General features: G+C 49.9%; 1 protein-coding gene across 2 annotated transcripts; it reads right to left on the bottom strand.

The window, feature by feature from the left end:
- Positions 1-5012: 5012 nt before the first annotated feature.
- Positions 5013-14488, bottom strand: LOC310658798 (acrosin-like). Of its 2 annotated transcripts, none has more exons than XM_083401139.1 (5): positions 14363-14488; positions 12308-12525; positions 8937-9208; positions 7066-7214; positions 5013-6104 (listed from the first exon to the last, which is right to left on the bottom strand). In XM_083401139.1, exons 2-5 carry the CDS (start codon positions 12439-12441, stop codon positions 5433-5435), a joined length of 1227 nt encoding a protein of 408 aa, XP_083257265.1. In that variant the 5' UTR covers positions 12442-12525; positions 14363-14488; the 3' UTR covers positions 5013-5432. The 2 variants fall into 2 exon arrangements, with proteins under 2 accessions (XP_083257265.1, XP_083257264.1); XM_083401138.1 differs by having other exon boundaries at positions 12322-12525; positions 14363-14482.
- Between the last annotated feature and the right edge of the window lie 684 nt (positions 14489-15172).

Raw genomic sequence — 15172 nt, 5'->3', positions numbered from 1 at the left:
CTAGCAGTTCGAAAGCATACCAGCGCAAGTAGATAAATAGGTACTGCTGCGGCGGGAAGGTAAACAGCATTTTCGTGTGCTCTGGTTTCCATCACGGTGTTCTGTTGTGCCAGAAGCAGTTTAGGCCTGCTGGCCACATGACTTGGAAAGCTGTCTGTGGACAAACTCCGGCTCCCTCAGCCTGAAAGTGAGATGAGCGCAACAACCCCATAGTCGCCTTTGACTGGACATAACCGTCCAGGGGTCTTTTGCCTTTACCTTTTTACCTGTGTGCAGAAGGACTTTCTTTTATCCACCCTGAATCTTCCCACTTTCAGCATCATTAGATGCCCACAACCTTTAGCGTTATGAGACAGAATAACTTTTTCTCCATCTGCTTTCTCTGTACAAACCTTTAACACGTTGCCTCTTGCAATGCCCCAGCCGCTGCAAACTCACCTTTAGGGCAGTCATTCCACCCCCTCAATTGTTTTGATGGCCTTTTTCCAAACCTTTAGCAACCCTACAATATCCTCTTCGGGGTGAGGTGACCAGAACTCCACACAGCACGCTGTTCTGGTACTCCCAAGTCTGTACGAGAATCCCCGTAACCAATTGCATTTTCCCTTGCTAGGGTACCCTAAGAGATAAGGTCAGACACATTGCCTGGCACGCAGGAGAACCAAAGGCACCGGTTTGACACACCCAGCAGAATGAAGTGGTTAGAATTCCGAGATAGGAGGGGGGGGGGACTCTTCCTTTTCAGAACTTTGGAGGTAGAGAGTGCCGGTATCACATGTTCACCCATGTATAAATAATCCTCTGCATGTAAATAATAATAATAAATTCACATCAGAAGAGTGGTCTTCTAGTTCAGCTCATTCCCTGCCTGTTTTGCACTGAATTTTTCATGTGGAAGATCATTTTAAAATAAGGGTTCTCCCCCACAGCTGTGATTCAAAGTGGCATAATCCATTCTCCACCAGATTCTGATTCCTGCACAGTGAGCCAGGCTAGGGTATAGAATATAGAGCAGCCTTCTCTGATCCAGATGTTTTGGACTACAACTCCCATCAGCCTCAGGCAGCACCAATGGGAAGTGGCTTTTGTTGGGACCAATAAGTTACCTGGTTGCAATAAGTTACCTGGACTGATGGGTGGGAGGATAGACAGAAAGGCAACCTGTTCTTCCCTCGCCGGTTCCTCCTCTTTCAGCAGCTGTTTGTTGGCAAAGCAGGCGATCTCCTTTCTGACTTTGTGTCCTCTCTCCCTCTTCCTTCTGCAGGTCAGCATGAGTTAGTCAGTGTGCGCTAGTGCCTCCATCTTGGCCGTGTGAGAAACCTGTGCTCGGAATGCCTTTGTTCACCACGACAAATAAACCTCCAGTTTCCTTTGTCCTTTCAACCTTCTTGGGCTTCTTCGTTCTGCGCAACGCTGCGATATATTTACAGCAGGCCCACATCCTACATGTGGGGTTATTATTCCAGGGGTTCGTAAAATTGTGCAAAAGCAAGAAGACCCCTGGACCCACACATGTACACATCCCGTTTAACTATCCTTGCCTTCCGGGGCTCTGGGAAGGCTGCACCAGATCTTGTTGGGCCTTTGCAAGATCTCATGAGATCCCAGACAGCCCCTTCTGACTGTCTTCCCCCCACCCACCAGCTCCCCATTTATTTATTTGTCTGTCTCCTGCCTGTGCAAAGTTGAAATCGCTTAAGTAAATCACACGTAAGTTGCAGGTCTACTGCGCCAAATTCCAACAACCATTAGTCTTAGAAATAAAGGAAAGGGAAGGGGTGTCCTGAGGCCAAGGAAGCCGATGATGATGGTGATTGTTATTATTATTATTATTATTATTGATGATGATGATGATTGATGGTGATGATGATGATGATGATTTATACCCCGCCCATCTGATTGGGACAAGGTGTGAGAGGCATGTTGGGAGAAGGTGCAGGCAGATCTATCCATTTTCGTTTCTCCTTCTTCCTCATTTCCCCAGAATCCATTCTTCACATTTTGCACATCAGTTTGAGATTCTTTTATTTTTTAAAGTCCTTGTGAAAATTCATGACTGTGAAGTTTGTGTGAAATTTTGCCTAATATACACATCTTTGCAAAGCATGTAATTCAACATTTGCATGTTATTTCCACCAAGGCACACATTTCTGTGTATGCTTGGCTCCAGGAGGTGCATTTTTCATGTGCATACATTCACTGGAAACCTGCACTGCAAAATTCAGAGAAGTGCAAATTTCGAAGTGCAGCTCGGTTTCTGTGTGTGTTTTGTTTCGGAGGAAAAAATGCAAATAGGCAAGGTTCACCTTTCATCGCAAACTGTATTAAATTTCTGCCCCCATCCTGAGTTGGGTCAGAAGGAGGAATTCCAGGGAAAAGAGAACAGCAAAACCACTTCAGCCTAAGGAGGAGGTGGGGTAGCGGGCTTCACGGCCCCTCCAAGTGCGCGGTGGGCGGAGCCAGCCCCACACTATTGGGGGATTCCCGGCCGCATCATCCGCTGGCCAGCTAATTGGCTGGCTTGGGGTTCATGGCCTGCCCTATTTAAGGCAGGACGCGGCCAGAGATCTCCCTCTTTGCCGCCCACCAGCTGTTCCTGTTTTTCCCCACCCTCCCGCCCTATTAGATTTCCATTCCTTGACCTTGCTATGGACCTTGGTTGGTCGCCGTTGAGGGGCCTGGTAGGAATTTTTCCACTTGGCAAATTGGTACCAGCCACTTGGTTTTCGCCTACTTCGTAGCAAATCGTCACAACTTTCTGGGTATTGGCAGTTAGGCATTGGTATTGTTCTGTAGATGGAAGAGGGGAGGAAGGGCCATCACCTGCCCCACATACTGAAGGGTAGTCTGGTAAAGGATTCGGGGGGGGGGTGACCCTGTCCGAAGCCTAAGGAGGTGAGGGCCTAAGGCACGCCCCCTAGCTGTGACCCGGGGGAGTTCCTAGTTGATGTGCATCAGCAGGGCTCCCCCGACTGGTGGTTAACCCTTCGTTGACTTCAAGCAGAAGGGCTGGAGTCAGATATAGTCAATTAGGACCAATGCCTAAGCCAATACTGCTCATCACCTGTAACCAATAAAATTGTGGCTGTATTTAGCCTATTAACCTTAATAATTTTGTCATGTGTCATTATTTCCACCGGGGGGGGGGTCTGGAACTCGCCATGCAAGCGGGAAAGTGTTAAGACAGGAGCCGGTTGTCATGAATGGTGGGATGGAGTGGCAGCGATGACTTGACCTTTGGTCGCCTGCATTGCTGCAGCATGTCGAAATGGAGCGGGGAAGGGGTGAGCTGGGGGCAAGGCCAGCATGGTGCAATGCAGGGGGCAGGGGCCAAGGGACAGCTCTGCCAGCGTGTTTGCACCAGGCTGAACTTGCTCCCTCTGTGCACCCCTCCTCTGTCCCGGTATTTAGCAGCAACTCAGGCAACCAGGAGTGAGCTGGGCTCTGCCACTCCACAGTGCCATCTCCTGCTTACTCTGAATCAGGTAAAATAACCCAGAGCCTGGCACAAAGTGGCATGCTGCCCTGTGCTCCTTGCTGAGGAAGGGCAGGAAATGCCATACTTTTCCGTGTATAAGTTGCCCCCGTGTATAAGACGTCCCCTATTTTGGGGGACTCAAATTTAAGAAAATGGGGAGAGATGGCTCAGAGTTGTTGAGCTTTTTTTAGGGGGGTGCCCCTCGCCGGCAGAAGCTGCCAATCGCCCACCCAATTGCCACAGCATCAGCCGATCAACACTAGCCCTTGGTGCAGCAACCAATAACAAGCCCAATAGCCGCTGACAGCCGTGGCAGGAACCAATCAAAGTCCACCCTGTGCACTATCCATGTACAATACGACCTCCATTTTTTAACATAATTTCTAAAGAAAAAGACCTAATCTTATACACAGGAAACTATGGTAAATGCAATCAATCAATAACCGATGATGATGGTACCAAAAAAACGACTAGCAGAGCAGAAACAAGGAGCAGTAAATGAGTGGATATAAATATACTGTATATTTGTAAACAATAAGGAGATGGAACGAAGAGTCGAAATTTATCCCATCAAAAAAACGGATTGGCTGGGGCAACCCAGCCAGATGGGTGAGGTATAAATAATAAAACTATTATTGTTATTGTTAAAAATGGAGTTGTGTGAGGGTAAAGAGACCGTCTGTGTGTTCCTCCATCCAAAGTGACCTTCCAATGGCCCATTAAAAGTGAGTAGATATTATGATTATATTTATTTATGTCCCTCCTTTTTCCAAGACAGGATCTCAAGGCAGCTTACAGATGAAATAGTGACGGCTAAAATCATAGGGGGTAAACAATGCCTAGAAAGTGCCAATGAAGGGTTAGAACCCACCACCTTCTTTTTTTTATTTTTTATTAAGGGTTTTCTTGTTTTACAGAAGTAAGTGTAATGGCCCTACTAAACGTTTTCCAAGACAACAATGCCCATTTACACCACAAAGAACTCATAACCCACCTACTCTCAGCAGCCAGAAGCATCATAGCCAGACACTGGAGAGACCTGTCAGGAGTAAGTATGGACCAATGGTACCAAATAGTATGGGAAACAGCCCTACTAGAAAAATTAACTAATAAGCTGAAACTGACACGGGGACAAACAGAAGAAGATGCCTTCACCCCGGTATAGCCCACCACCTTCTAAGGGAGTCCACTCCACTGCCAAACAGCTCTTGCCGCCAGAAAACTCTTCCCAGTGTTTAGTCGTCATCTCCTTTCTTGTCATTTGAATCCATTGGTTTGAGTCTGACCCTCTGGAACAGCAGAGGGCAGGACTTATTTTGCTGCCCTGCCCACTTTTGCCTTAGCCCCGCCCACTGCTGGCATATGGCCCCTGGGGAGGGGCTCAGAGGGAAGTGTGGCCCTTGAGCTGCAAAGGGTCCCTCACCCCTGGGTTTGATGGACGGAAGAAGACCTGACATGGCATAAGTCCCTTTTCTACCTACCCCTGCCTTCCCACTATGCACTGCCCAGAGAGGAATGACCAGGACGAGCTCAGTAGAAGGCTGGCACCACTTTTATTTCTAATGTGCTTGTACAAGAAGTTCCCACAGGCGAGAAGGGGCTGGACCCACCCACAGAAGGAGGAGGATCTTCTCAACAAGAATGTGCCGTGAGCTGAGGAGCTTCCAGATACTTTGAGGATCTTGTCTGGTTCCTCGGGAATTCATTCTCAGGCTGGCTCTGACAGCCGGTCTTCATGAGCTCAGACAGAGTCGCCATCATCCAGAAACCTCCTGCCATCTTTTGCTTCCCAAGACGGTTGCAAAAGGGCGAACTGAGGACCGATTTGTGCCGAAGCCCAGCTGCAATCTCTGTGAGTGACAGCAGCATGGCAACGGATGGGATCAGGGTCAGGCCCACAGCTGTGCTTTGAACCTGTGGCCAAGACCTCTGGTCTGTGTGTGTGGTTGAAGGCCTATTTGCCCCAGTTACTGGGCCTGGTCCGGCGCGTGTACTGCCACTGGGTCTGTGGTCGCGCCTTGGTGGTCCAGGGTTGGTACTGCCACTGGGTCGTTGGTTTCACCGTGGTGGCCGGCTTCCGCTTGGGCAGCCTGTAAATAATGCTAGGCCGCACATTCCAGCCCAGGAACTTTGTGCTGGTGAGATACCAGGGAGTTGTCGGCTTATAGGGGGGGAAAGTGAACTTATAGGGGGGGAAAGTCCTCTTGGGGCCCGTGTACCAGCCCCACGTGCTACGAGGCCGGGAGGTCGTGGTTGCAACATAACCGGGGCGTTCAAACGAGTAAGTTGGCCGGGCCTTGCCCCCGTACCCGTAATACTTGCCGTTCACCAACATATGAGTGGGTCTCTTTAAATTGGGTGCCGTTGCCCAGGCTGGGGGTGAAAACAGGGTGGAGGCAGTGGAGGGGGGCTTGGTCGGGGGCGGTGTTGGCTTGAATGGCGGGACGAGAGCAGAGGCAGGAGGGTTCTTCAGTATTCTCTGGATCCAGTAGTAGAAGTGCTGGGTGGCGGTGAAGACGCCCGGGACCTTCCCGACCGTGCAGCCTCTGCCCCAGCTGTTGAGACCCACGACCCAGAAGCGCTCGGATCTCGCTGGCCTGCACATGAGGGGGCTGCCCCCGTCGCCCTGCAGCGGGAAGAGGGAAGCGGCGTGAGAAGCGAGGGCAGAGGCAGCCCATCTCATTTTGCCACCAGAGGGAAAGAGGGGAAGTGCCACACTGTGTGTGCATTCCCACCCCTCTTGATACCCCCACCAAAGCCTTGCTTGCTGGGGTCACCTGGTTGCAGGTTCCAGGTTCTTTTATTATTATTATTCACATAATATACAACAGACAACTCATAAAGAAAAATCATATATAGCAAAACCATGACTCGTGTTTTCATTTACACCGATCTCTGGGACGCGGGTGGCGCTGTGGGTTAAACCACAGAGCCTAGGACTTGCCGATCAGAAGGTCGGCAGTTTGAATCCCCGCGACAGGGTGAGGTCCCGTTGCTCGGTCCCTAGCAGGTTGCACATCAGTGCAAGTAGATAAATAGGTACCGCTCCGGCAGGAAGGTAAATGGTGTTTCCGTGCACTGCTCTGGTTTGCCAGAAGAGAACTGCTATATCCATATTGGAGCCCAAAACAAACTCCCTACTCTGAACGAATCTGTTACCCAGGCACCAACAGACCCCTGCACATTTTACTTGAGCAAAGGACCTTTAATGGGAGCGTGGGGGAGGGCACACCTTAGGCTTCTCCCCCTGTTGAGTGGCTCCTCCCAGTTTCCCACATGCCTGGGCTTAGCTTCTGCAACAGGGGGCCTGCTCTGAGCTTGCAAGTTCCTCCTTAGATGTCTGCACCATCAAGAGCACCAAACTTGAGACCTCCATTAGCTCCTGATCCTGCTTGCTCAGTGTGTAGTCTAAATACTCTCTGCTCCACAGCAAGCTTCTTCCTCACACTCCCGCTGGCCTCCACTAGACTCCCCAGCAGGTCTTGGCTTGTAACAGGACACCTCAGTTTAGAAGACCAGGTTGGAGCTCGGAAGACCAGGACCACCATGATGGGGAATGAGGACGCTGGGCTTCACCTCGCACCTACCTTACATCGGTCCACCTTTGCTTCCTCAGATATGACGCAGATGTTCTCCTGTATGATCTGTCCGTCATACCACTTGCTGCTGTTGCAGATGTCGGAGGGCATTATGGTCACCCTGGCCTCTTGCATGATGTCAGCGTACGGGGCACGCCCTGTGGGCAGAAAGCAGGGAGAAGGCCAAGCTGGTACCTGCCTGCTGGACCTTAATTTCTAATGCAAGATGTCTTCTGGGCAAAGCCTGACCTGGTGAAAGCCTCAGTCCCAAAATCTTGGGTGTAAGGAGGTGTGGGCTGAGGGTTTCTCTCCTCAATGAGAGAAAGTCACTCTGCTCCACCTACCCAAGAGGTACTTCGTGATATCAACATAAGCGCTGACCCAACTGCACTGGCTGCCAATTAGCTTCTGGGCCCAACTCAAAGTGCTGGTTTTCACCTATAAAGCCTTAAACGGCTCAGGACCACAATATCTCGAGCCAGGGAGAAAGGGGGCTGCTATCCAAAATCAGGTTGGGAAAAGCTTATAGTTTAGTTGCTTGAGCATTTGACCAGAAATCCAGGCATCTGATCTCTTCTGCATGGGAAGGAATTCACTCAACAGTTGAGTTCTGGTCCTTCCCTTCAAAGATGCCATGACAGAACTCTTAGCTTTTTGGGGAGAAGGCTGTGGCAGGTGATGGGAGGCAGCTGTGGAAGAGATGCTGCACAGCTGCTGCATATCAGGAGAGAGGATGCTGGGCTGGTTGGGCCAACAGACAAGGCAGCTTTGTGCATTTGTCCAGGGCAGCTCCATATGGTATGCAGGATGAGACCCTCCCTGCCCGCAGACTATCTCGCCAGAGTGGTGCATGCTCTAGTTATCTCCCACTTGGACTCCTGCAATATGCTCTACATGGGGCTACCTTTGAAGATGACCTGGAAACTACAACTAATCCAGAATGTGGCAGCTAGACTGGGGACTGGGAGCGGCCGCCGAGACCATATAACACCGGTCTTGAAAGACCTACATTGGCTCCGGGCATAATTCAAAGTGTTGGTGCTAACCTTGAAAGCTCTAAATGGCCTGGGCCTTTCCACCCCGATCACTCAGCCTGGACACTGAGGTCCAGCTCCGAGGGCCTTCTGGCGGTTCCCTCCCTGCGAGAAGCAAAGCTACAGGGAACCAGGCAGAGGGCCTTCTCAGTAGTGGCACCTGCCCTGTGGAACGCCCTCCAATCAGATGTCAAAGAAATTAACAACTACCTGACGTTTAGAAGACATCTGAAGGCAGCCCTATTTAGGGAAGTTTTTAATGACTGATGTTTTAATGTATTAACCTTTTATTGGAAGCCACCCAGAGTGGCTGGGGAAACCCAGCTAGATAAGCGGGGTATAAATATTTTATTGTTGTTGTTGTTGTTGTTGTTGTTGTTGTTGTTGTTGTTGTTACAGGAACAATCCATTGACTAAGTGATTAGTACAAGGGTGGGAGGTGCATGGACCTCCAGATGTTTTTGGGCCCCACCAGCCCCAAACAATGTCCAAGGCTGATCGGGATTGTTGTCCAGCAACATTTGGGGGACTGCAGGTTCCCCCACACCTGGACCTGTCCCTCCAATTTCTGCAAAAGTGCTGCCCTCTGTTATGCCACCCCCCCTCCCCCAATTCCTGTGCTCAGCTTAAGGTCCTTAAGAGTCTCCAAAGCAACAGTTCCATTCCTCATCCTTTCCTCGCCTTTGCTTCTGAAACTCTCAGCGGGGAAGCATCCTGATCGCAAGAGGCTGGCTGGCTCCCAGCCCTACCTCAAGACCTGAGGCTGTCAGGGTGATGGAGAACGGACCACAAGAGGCCCCTGCAAACCACGTCTCTCTGTGGGGAGGGGAGGGGGGTGGTCCTCACACTTTATCTGTGTGATGCCCCAACCACAGGTGTAGCAATGGGTCAGGGAATCCACCTCCAGGTTCTCGTCCGGCAAACAAGCGGGCTGGATGTAGTCGTTGCAGACCACCGGCTTGTCCAGCTCAATCAGGGTGATGTCGTTGATATACCCCTCGTGGCGGAAGTGTTCATGGTCCACGACTCTCTTGATGGAGCGGACCTGGGCATCGGGGCCCGGGTTGGAACGCTGCGTGACGCCAATGTGCACCTTCAAATACTCAACTTTTACAAACCTGGGGGGGGGGGAAGACTTAGAATGAGATTTCAGAGAATCACAGAATTCTAGAATTGGAAGGGACGTCGGGGGTCATCTAGGACAGCCCTCTGCAATGGAGGAGTCACAGCTAAAGTATCCCTGACTGAGGAGAGCCCATCACTTTCTGAGAAAGTCTCTTCCGTTGTCAAACAGCTCTTACCATCAGGAAGTTTTTTCCTGACGTTTAGGCGGACTCTCCTTTCTTCCAATTTGAAAACATTGACTCAAGTCCTCCAGAGCAGCAGAAAACAAGCTTGCTCCGTTTTTCATGTGGCAGCCCTTCAGATATTGGAATACGACTATCCTATCACCTCTCAGTCTCCTCTTTTCCAGGCTAAAAATACCCAGATCCTTCAACCGTTCCTCATCAGGCTTGGTTTCCAGACCCAGGATCATCTTGGTCACCCTCCTCTGCACACCTGCCAGCTTGTCAACATCCCTCTTAAATTGTGGTGCACAGAACTGGACACAGGATTCCAGGTGGGGTCTGACCAAGGCAGAACAGAGTGGGACTGTTACTTTGATCTGGAGACTAGACTTCTGTGGATACAGCTGCATCACACTATTGTGGTCTACTAAGACACCTAGAACCTTTCCACCTAGACTGTTGGCAAGCCCAGTGTTTCCTCATTCTATATTTGTGGATCTGCCAAGGCACAGTTGAAATTCATTTTGTTAAAGTTATCCTGAATCCTGATTCTATCTTCTGTGGTATTAGCTGCCCCTCCCAGTTTGGTGTCATGTGCAAATCTGATTAGCATCCCTTCAATTCCTTCATCCAAGTCATTTATGAATGATTGGGGCTAGGCAAAGGCACTTTCGCCCTACGGAGGAGGTGGGGTTGCGGGCGTCATGGCCCCAACATGTGCGCGGTGGCTGGAACCAGTCACTGTGCAATTGGGGGGATTCCTGGCCGTGTCATCACCTGGCCAGCCAATCAGCTGGCTCAGGGGGCGTGGCCTGCCCTATTTAAGGCAAGTCATGGCAAGGGAGCTACCTCTTTGCCAACTGCCAGCTGTTCCTGCATTTCCCACCCTCCCGCCCTATAATGTTTTCGTTGTTTGAGCTTGCTATGGACCTTGGTTGGTCGCCGTTGAGGGGCCTGGTAGGAATTTTCCCACTTGGCAAATTGGCACCAGCCACTTGGTTTTCGCCTACCTCGTAGCAAATTGTCACAACTTTCTGGGTATTGGCGGTTAGGCATTGGTATTGCTCTGTAGTTGGAAGAGGGGAGGAAGCACCATCACCTGCCCCACATACTGAAGGATAGTCCGATAAAGGATTCCAGGGGTGTGGCCCTGTTCGAAGCCTGGGGAGGTGAGGGCTTAAGGCACGCCCCCTAACGGTGACCCCAGGGGGAGTTCCTAGTTGATGTGCATCAGCAGGACTCCCCCTACTGGTGGTTAACCCTTCGTGGACTTCAAGCAGAAGGGCTGGAGTTGGATATAGTCTGTTAGGACCAACGCCTAAGCCAATACCACCCTTCACCTGTAACCAATAAAGTTGTGGCCTTTTAAAGCCCATTAACCTTAATAATTGTGTCATGTGTCATTATTTCCCCCGGGGGGGGGGGGGACTCACCACGCAACACCAGGCTCAGGACAGAACTTTGAAGAGCATTCCAGGACTCACCCAAGGGGCTGAATGTTTTGGGGAACTCTCTGGTGTGTGGTTGTGTGCGTGTGTGTGTGTGTAGCACAGTGGAAAGAATGGTGTGTTCAGAAAGTGGCCCTGGGGTCAGCAGCACCAAGCATGATTGAGTAAGAGTCCAAGGAACATGAAGCGAAAGTGGGGGGAGGGCCAAAAGGGACCACTTGGGGTCTGGTACAGGAAAGGAATAACAGATGCTCGTTGATCTAGCCAACAGGATGCCTTGTCTTCCCCAACAAACTGCAATGCTGGCTTGGGCTGGTAGGAGATGCACAAACAAAAAAAGTGTAAACCCCCCAAGAGCAAATACAGGGTGAGTCCTTTAAAAGAGGCCCCCGTGGATACATGTTCCACGGGGCCTCTCTTAAAAGACTCACCCTGTATTAGTGAAAGGCACACTCAAACAAACATTTGTCTTTGTGAAAATAATGTGTATGGGGAAATTCCTTGCCAAGATATGTACCGTATTTCACTCCATAAGACGCACCTAGTTTTTAGAGGAGGAAAACACACCAAAAAAATATTCTGAATGAAACAGTGGATGTATGATTTTTGTGGTTCATACTGTGGCCACAGACATGGTATGTGATTTGACAGTGAGTTTGGGGTGACCCAATGCAAAAATCCTGAGGATCCAGGTGGATCCATGCATTGTAACCATGTTTTTGCGCCATTGCGGCCCCACAAAACAGTGGATGCGTGGGTTTTTTTTGGTGTAGGCAGTAGCCATGGACATGCTATGTGATCTGATGGTGAATTTGGGGTGACCCAGTGCAAAAATCCTGAGGATCCATGGGCTTTTACCTCCCATCTCCCAGGCAGCCTCCTTTATCGCTAGCGTCCTTTATCACCCTCCTGATCACTTGCCAATCAGCTGCTCAGCAGCTTCATTTTGACACCCCCTTCCCTCTTTCTAAAAAAAAAAAAAAAAGCACGATCTGCTTTTTGGCCCCCGGGCAATTCGGCTTCAGGGACCACACATTCGCTCCATAAGACACACAGACATTTCCCCTTACATTTTAGGAGAAAAAAGTGAGTCTTATGGAGCGAGAAATACGGTATATCCCCATAGATAGGAACATTAGATGAACCTTCATACAGAAAGCGCTTGCGAATTTTCATTCCGACTGATGTGGGCACGGGGAGAAGCTGAGTAAAGAAGAAGAAGAAGAAGAGTTTGGATTTGATATCCCGCCTTTCACTCCCCTTCAGGAGTCTCAAAGCGGCTAACATTCTCCTTTCCCTTCCTCCCCCACAACAAACACTCTGTGAGGTGAGTGGGGCTGAGAGACTTCAGAGAAGTGTGACTGGCCCAAGGTCACCCAGCAGCTGCATGTGGAGGAGCGGGGAATCGAACCCAGTTCCCCAGATTACAAGACTACCGCTCTTAACCACTACACCAGTCGAAATGGGGCGGTTTGTCTACCTGGCTTTGCTTACTTTTGGATCATGAAGCAGTGAGCGGAGGAAAGGACCCACTGGGCGTTGATGAGGGAGCCTGCGCAGAAGTGCTTGGGCCCCTGGCTCGTCGGGAACTGGAAGCTGACGACCCACGGCCATGTCCCCGGCAAAACGTTGGAGCCGCCCACGATCCTCAGCGAGTTGCCGTGGCTCATAGCCAGCGGGCGGCTTCCGCACACCCTCCTGCGAAGAAGAGAGCAGGTCAGGGAGACAGACAAGGAAGGCACGGTTTGTAGGTGCAGGTGGGAAGAGGCAGGTGAGGCTGTGCAGGCATCGTGGCTCATGAGCTCCATTCCAGTGGATGAAGAAGAGAAGAAGAAGAGTTTGGATTTGATATCCCGCTTTATCGCTACCCGAAGGAGTCTCAAAGCGGCTAACATTCTCCTTTCCCTTCCTCCCCCACAACAAACACTCTGTGAGGTGAGTGAGGCTGAGAGACTTCAGAGAAGTGTGACTGGCCCAAGGTCACCCAGCAGCTGCATGTGGAGGAGCTGAGACGCGAACCCGGTTCCCCAGATTACGAGACTACCGCTCTTAACCACTACACCACACTGGCTACATCAGAACTGCAGGCCCCCACACGACAGGGACCCTGTTAGACCTGAAGAAGTTTAGTCCACAGCGCCACCCGCGTCACTTATGGACTCATTGTTAAAACTGTGTTTATGGAAGACAATCTTACTTGGCCATGAGGGATTGCCAAAGAAGAAGAAGAAGAAGAAGAAGAAGAAGAAGAAGAAGAAGACTCAGAAACATTGCCATCCTGGCTAGTAGCCATCAATAGCCTTCTTCCCCTCCACAAATTGTCTAATCCTCTTTTAAAGCCATTGCTGCCTCTCCTGTGGCAGGGAGTTCCATAGTTTAACTATGCACTGCGTGAAGAAGTCCTTTCTTTAATCTGCCCCGAGTCTTGCAGCAAAAAGATGGTATCTTGCCATTCCGCGTAGGCAAAATGGTACCATCAAGAGCAATCTGAGAGACTCTGGTGTCCTTTTACTAATTATATGGAACAGAAATGCGATTCTGAATTATTTAAAGCTTTCTCACTGAGGTTATAAATAGAAAGCATCTTCGGGATATCAAAACTGTAAATGCATTTTGAATGCTCATGCATAAAAATGCAATTAAAATAACTGCATATTCTGAGGATAACTACATTCTAATTTATGCTTATGCAAATTTCCACCCTGTCTCTCTGCCCCTCGGGTACCCACAGCAGTAACTAACAACATTGTTTTTCTAAAAAATAATAATAATCCAATAATGAAGCCAAATGCATGCAGTGTCAAAACACAGAAATAGTTTTAAAAACAAGAGCAGATCAAGAGAGCAGCCAGCTCAAATGGGAAGCATAAACCACCAGCAGGAGAATAGTCAGGTCACCAGGACAGATTAAAAGGGTTTTTGCATTTATTTGCCACCTGTTCTCCAAGGGGCTCAAGTTAGTGTATATATAGCTCTTCCCCTCACCCTTTCCTCCTCACAACAGCCCTGTGAGGCAGGTTAAGCTGAGAGACAGTGTGTGGCGCAAGATGACCCAATGAGCTCGATGGCCAAGTAGGGGGTATATCATGGGTAGGCAAACTGAGCCCCAGGGGCCGGATCCAGCCCAATCGCCTTCTCAATCCGGCCCACAGATGGTCCGGGAATCAGCGTGTTTTTACATGAGTAGAATGTGTGCTTTTATTGAAAATGCATCTCTGAGTTATTTGTGGGGCTTAGGAATTCGTTCTTTCTTTCCCTCCAAAAATATAGTCCGGCCCCCCACAAGGTCTGAGGGACAGTGGACCCGCCCCCTGCTGAAAAGGTTTGCTGACCCCTGGGGTATATGAACCCCGATCCCCCAGATCATAGTGCAGCCCTCTAACATCTACACCACACTGACTCTCTGTTGTGTGCTCGGAAAGGGCGTTATTTGTTCACTAGCGCACTGCCATGGAGGCCCCAGAACATCACTGGGGCTAACTGTGATGGACAGACGAGTCCTCCTCCCTGTCTCCCTGATTCTGGTGTCACTTACGTGCAGGTCTCATCCTGCGCTTGCGTGGACCACAATGCGGAAAGAGCCAAAATGGGGAGAAGCAGCCACAACATCCTACATGGCGCAGCGCGTGACGGGTTCCACCAGCTCTTCCCATTGCTCGCGACATCACAAACTGTCCTTTTGGGGTCTGGCCAATCAGCTTGCAGCCAATATGACATCACACATGGTAGAATGACGTTCTGGGTTTTCTCTTTCCTCCCTGGAATGGATGGTGCCCAAGAGTCCGGGCCCAAGGTTCCCATATGCCCAGGGCCGGATTTAGGTTTGATGAGGCCCTAAGCTCCTGAAGGTCATGGGGCCCTTGATATGTCCAGCTGTCCTTTGTCAACAACAAATGGTTGCTGTTTTATGTGTTGAATATAAGCTATATGGTCATTGATGGACCTAATAGGTATCTAAAGCTATTTGCACATAAAAAATAGGAGCCCACACAACACAAAACACTGTTTCTGTATGTAGGTTTTATTTTATTTGTTTAAACCCAAACCGGAATTAAGATTGCCGGAAGAAATATCAACAACCTCAGATATGCAGATGACACAACCTTGACAGCAGAAAGTAAGGAGGAATTAAAGAACCTTTTAATGAGGGTGAAAGAGGAGAGCGCAAAATATGGTCTGAAGCTCAACATCAAAAAAACAAAGCTCATGGCCACTGGGCCCATCACGTCCTGGCAAATAGAAGGGGAAGAAATGGAGGCAGTGAGAGATTTTACTTTCTTGGGCTCCATCATCACTGCAGATGGTGAGAGCAGCCACGAAATTAAAAGACGCCTGCTCCTTGGGA

Source organism: Podarcis tiliguerta, assembly GCF_965153285.1.
Source record: "Podarcis tiliguerta genome assembly, chromosome: 10".
Classification (NCBI taxonomy): Eukaryota; Metazoa; Chordata; class Lepidosauria; order Squamata; family Lacertidae; genus Podarcis; species Podarcis tiliguerta.
Note: the sequence above shows the minus strand (reverse complement) of the source record. Positions and strands in the feature narration are given on the sequence as shown.